The sequence below is a fragment of the Arachis duranensis genome, chromosome 4 (assembly GCF_000817695.3).
Source record: "Arachis duranensis cultivar V14167 chromosome 4, aradu.V14167.gnm2.J7QH, whole genome shotgun sequence".
NCBI classification, from domain to species: domain Eukaryota; kingdom Viridiplantae; phylum Streptophyta; class Magnoliopsida; order Fabales; family Fabaceae; genus Arachis; species Arachis duranensis.
The window spans coordinates 53,262,996-53,267,261 of record NC_029775.3 but is presented as its reverse complement, the minus strand read 5'-3'; the positions used below and the strand labels follow the sequence as shown (position 1 = coordinate 53,267,261).

Below are 4,266 nucleotides of genomic sequence, written 5' to 3'. Positions count from 1 at the left end.
AAAGAAGTATGATAGCTTCGTGGTATTATCATTCTTGATGCATTCTTAAGGTGAGGGGTGCGTCGTAGGTTTGTCCTCATCTGCGACCAACCAGTTTGGTCGGACTGATTTTCATTGGATTTGATTAATTTTTTTCAATTCATTATAAATTTGACCGATTTGTATCAAAATTTATCTAAAATGATCCTAATCTTGGACCGGACGATTATAGATTCTAATTCACCAATTTTTTTATCGAATCGGTCGGCCAGTCTGATTTTAACTTCTATGCTAGAGAGAGAATGTGAATCTTCTAACTCTAGACATCTAAAACTAAAATCTAACGATGTCCTCGAAAAGTATGTATATCTCCTCCTTTGCTCCCCCTCCATTGTTTTCTTCGTCAGGTGTATCCAATTAGGGGCCCTTTTAAGGCCTAGATACGTCCTTACATTTGTTTAGAAAGTGTGGTGCATGAATTCACTATTGCATATGCGAAATGTGATGCGGATGCGGGCCTATCGTGCACACGGAGTGTGCTCGTATGCATAAATGTCAGTCATGTAGAATGTGCATTAAACGCAAGAAATCCCTAGTTGTGTAACTTGGTGTTATGCTATGAATCCCCTTCCTTGCATCAAGCTTTTTTCACTACTTTGGACCACTCATTTTTTTTATACAAATTAGTTTTGAAACACTTAAAGAAAACACATCAAGCTATCAAGCAGAACAAAGGTGACAATTATTTTAGCAACTTTAAATCTCAAAAGCATATTTTTGCACATTAATTCAAATGAAGAAAAGATTCATAGAAGGACTCATTTCTATAAAAATCATGCAGGTTCATTTTAATAAATCTTTCGAAAGAGAAAATGGGTTCTATCGTACACCGATGTATGTGTGCCATCCCATGGACACCATGAATAGTACAATTCTTTTGTTTTGTTTTCAAAACACATTCTAAAGTGCTTAAATTGACAAAGGAAGTAAAACTACAATTCAATCTTTATTGGCACAATGGCAAACAGGTTGTGTGCCATCTCTTGGGAATCATATACCCTCTAACATTACATTGGCAACCAACTATTTGCAAGTGCTTATATTAAATTTAAAACTTAAATAAGATTTTAATTCAATTCTCTACTAATACGGCACCTCATAGGAGACCCATGTACCTGCAACTAATATTCCTAAATACAATATCCAACCAATAACTTATACTTGCAGAGTGAAATTTCAATAATAAATTTACAATCTAATCTCAACTTAACTCAATTAAAAACATTTATGATTAATCAATTTTAAAATATAAATATAAACAGTAAAGCGGGAGATGAAACACAAAGACATACCTGCAAACACAATGAGGAGTCAAAGGAGATAAAGAAGAATGAGGAGAAGGAATAGGATGGAGGAGACGAGGAAGATTAAATTTGAGGGAATAAATATAATTTTATGAAACTTGAATTCATCGAAATAGCAGCTGAGTAGAATAAAAAGGCTCTCTAGAAAGATGACAATTTTCTATTCTTAAAGCAAACATCGGCAGCAGTAGTGATGGTCGAAAAGTGTAATTTTTATATAAAAAAAAAAAAAAACCCTACAAGAGTGTCATTTTAGTCTTGTTATGTGGTTAAGCATTCCCCTTTAGTTAATGCAACTTTTCCAAGAATCTTGAGCAAGTTGAATTCTCAAAGAAACCAAATTTCAGGCAAATAGTTGTGACTGTGTTTATTCATAATCACAAATAATTGTAAAACAGAAGCAGCACTAAAAAAATGGTGATCGAGAAAACAGATTATTTTACAGAACAAATTCACGTCTTAGACTTATGTAAGAACTTGCAAAGAATACTTCTTAAGCAGACAACCAAAGAAAACATGAAAAATTTGAAAAGTTTTCGTTTCTTGTCTCCTTAACAAGTGTACTATGCCAATTCCTTACTATTAAAACAGAACACAACAACAAAAGGCTAAACATTCAACAAGAAATTGCCCCAAATTATGATAGTGCCAAACAGAGTATCACCTATTGAATTTGAAGATGTTCATCTTCATCACCAAGAATACTATGCAGAGAAAGAGTAGAACAAAAACTAATAACTTTATGAAACTTGTTCACCGGAGATGGCAATTGAGGCACCCTCCTCCAGCTACATCTCCCAGAATCAGCGTCAATCTCACAAACACAAGAAGGATAAACACTGTGATAATCCTCATTGAAAACATATACAAGATCATCCAACCCTACACACTTGAGGCTCGCGAACTCGTCGTCCTCGTCGCCATCAAACAAGGCATAGAGCAGTTCACGCGGCATTGCCCCAATCTCAGAGACCTCCATGGTTCCCTCGTCGACCTTCCAGAGGTTAAAGGAACACCCTCCTTGCGGGGAATTGCAAACGCCAGCAAGAAGGAGATGTTTGCTACATGGAATCAAGAAGCAGAAAGCGACGCCCAGGTGAGGCCTAAGCGTCTGAACATCACTCCAAATCCGTTGCTTGAGATCGAAGGAAGCAACAAAACAAGAATATATCCCATAGACATAGAATCTCCCTTTGAACATGGCGGAGGACAATGAAGAAGAAGAGTTTCCAGATCTGAAATCTGCAGGTAGAGGAGGACTAAGCTCCCATGTCCCCTGAACCGGGTCGTAAATCTCAACGTCCAAACGGTCTTCAATGTCAACAAGGTTTCCGATGAACTTGACTCCGCCAACGACAATGAACTTGGGGTGTGGGCCATGGTCATTGAAAACGCCCAAGAGAGGGTTGATTCTTGAAAAGTAGAGTGGTGACGTGGCATGCCAGCGGGTGGGACGGAGGATGCGGGTGTAACAGAATTCGGGGACGGTTATGAAGAAGAAACCATTGGAGCCTATGAAGGAGTTGTTAGGTTGGTTTTGGTGGTTGTTGGTTGTTGTTGAGGTGGTTGGGAAGGTTGGGAAGAGGAACCAAGAATTGGAGGTTGGGTCAAAGGCGAAGGACTGGTTGTTCTTTGAGGAGATGTTATGGATTCCATGGAGGAAGAACCATGGCTTCTTGTTGTTGTTGTGGTTGTTGGAGAAGGAGACAGAGGAGATTATGGAGTGCCATTGCTTGCAGACTGTGGAAGAACGGATTAAGGTTGGGATTGGGAGGAAAGAGAGGATTAGTTCTATGAGGTCTGTGCTTAGATGGTTGAGCTCTGTCATGGATCAGGGAGGAGGAGGAAGAAGAACTCAACAGAAAGAGAGAGAGGGGAAGTGGGGGTAGATGGATATGGTGGTTGTGAAAATTCACATGATGAAAACTAAATTCTATATAAAAAGTAAAGCACTAACCCCAGGAAATATTATCATTTTTTTATCAGAAATAATTTATACTTATCTATCTACACCAATATATAAAGTTATTATCGGAGTTTAGTGTTTAACTTTTGTAAACATCATTTCTCTTTAAATAATTCATTTTACGAATTAAATTTATGAACAAAATAATAATAATATATTTTTATCTTTTATTAAAAAAAGCCATTACCCCATAAAGTTAAATAAGTAGTGCTGCAATGCAATTTTGAGAGAATTAAATAATTATTATTGTTGTTATTCTTTATTGCAGCTTGTTATTTTTGGTTCGGAGATGTATTTATTAAAAAATTGGAGAATTCAATAAATTAATAATCAGATTATTACGAAAGAATAAAAACAACATTATCTAACTAAGAGGCTAATACAACTTTTATGCCAATTTCATATTTTTCATTGCCAAACACAATTCTTATGCCAACTCTATTAGTAGATGTCATGATAATATAAGTAGTTGGTACTTTATATATAGGTTTATTTTATTTGTTGAGTATTAATTTTTAATTTTTAAAAGAAAATTCAAAAGATAATGTATTCTTTATCTTATTCCATTTTTACATCCAAAGTTTGTATTTTTTTTTTCTATAACTATAGATAGAGTATAACTGTTCAATGTCTCAATACGTTTCTTATATGAACCATCTTCAAACAATATATAAAGTCAATATTATAATTTATTGTTTAACTTTTGAAGAAATTATTTGCCTTCAAACAATTCATTTTATAAAATAAATTTAATGGATAAAATAGTAATAAGAGTTTTTTTAAATATTTTATCTTCATCTTATAATATATAATATTTATTCAAAATATTTTCGTAATGAATAAATTTAAAGATATATTATTTCACACTACTATATGAAACGCCTAATAACAAACAAGATTATGAATTTCATAATAAATAATTAACAAATAATTTTTTTTTAAATTGACAATACATTC

At 34.3% G+C, this 4,266-nt stretch overlaps 1 protein-coding gene across 1 annotated transcript; it reads right to left on the bottom strand.

The window, feature by feature from the left end:
• Positions 1–1,684: 1,684 nt before the first annotated feature.
• On the bottom strand, positions 1,685–3,281 carry LOC107484385 (F-box/kelch-repeat protein At3g24760). Its single transcript, XM_016104978.3, has one exon. The coding sequence runs from the start codon at positions 3,169–3,171 to the stop codon at positions 2,008–2,010; it is 1,164 nt and encodes a 387-aa protein (XP_015960464.1). The 5' UTR covers positions 3,172–3,281; the 3' UTR covers positions 1,685–2,007.
• Positions 3,282–4,266: the final 985 nt, after the last annotated feature.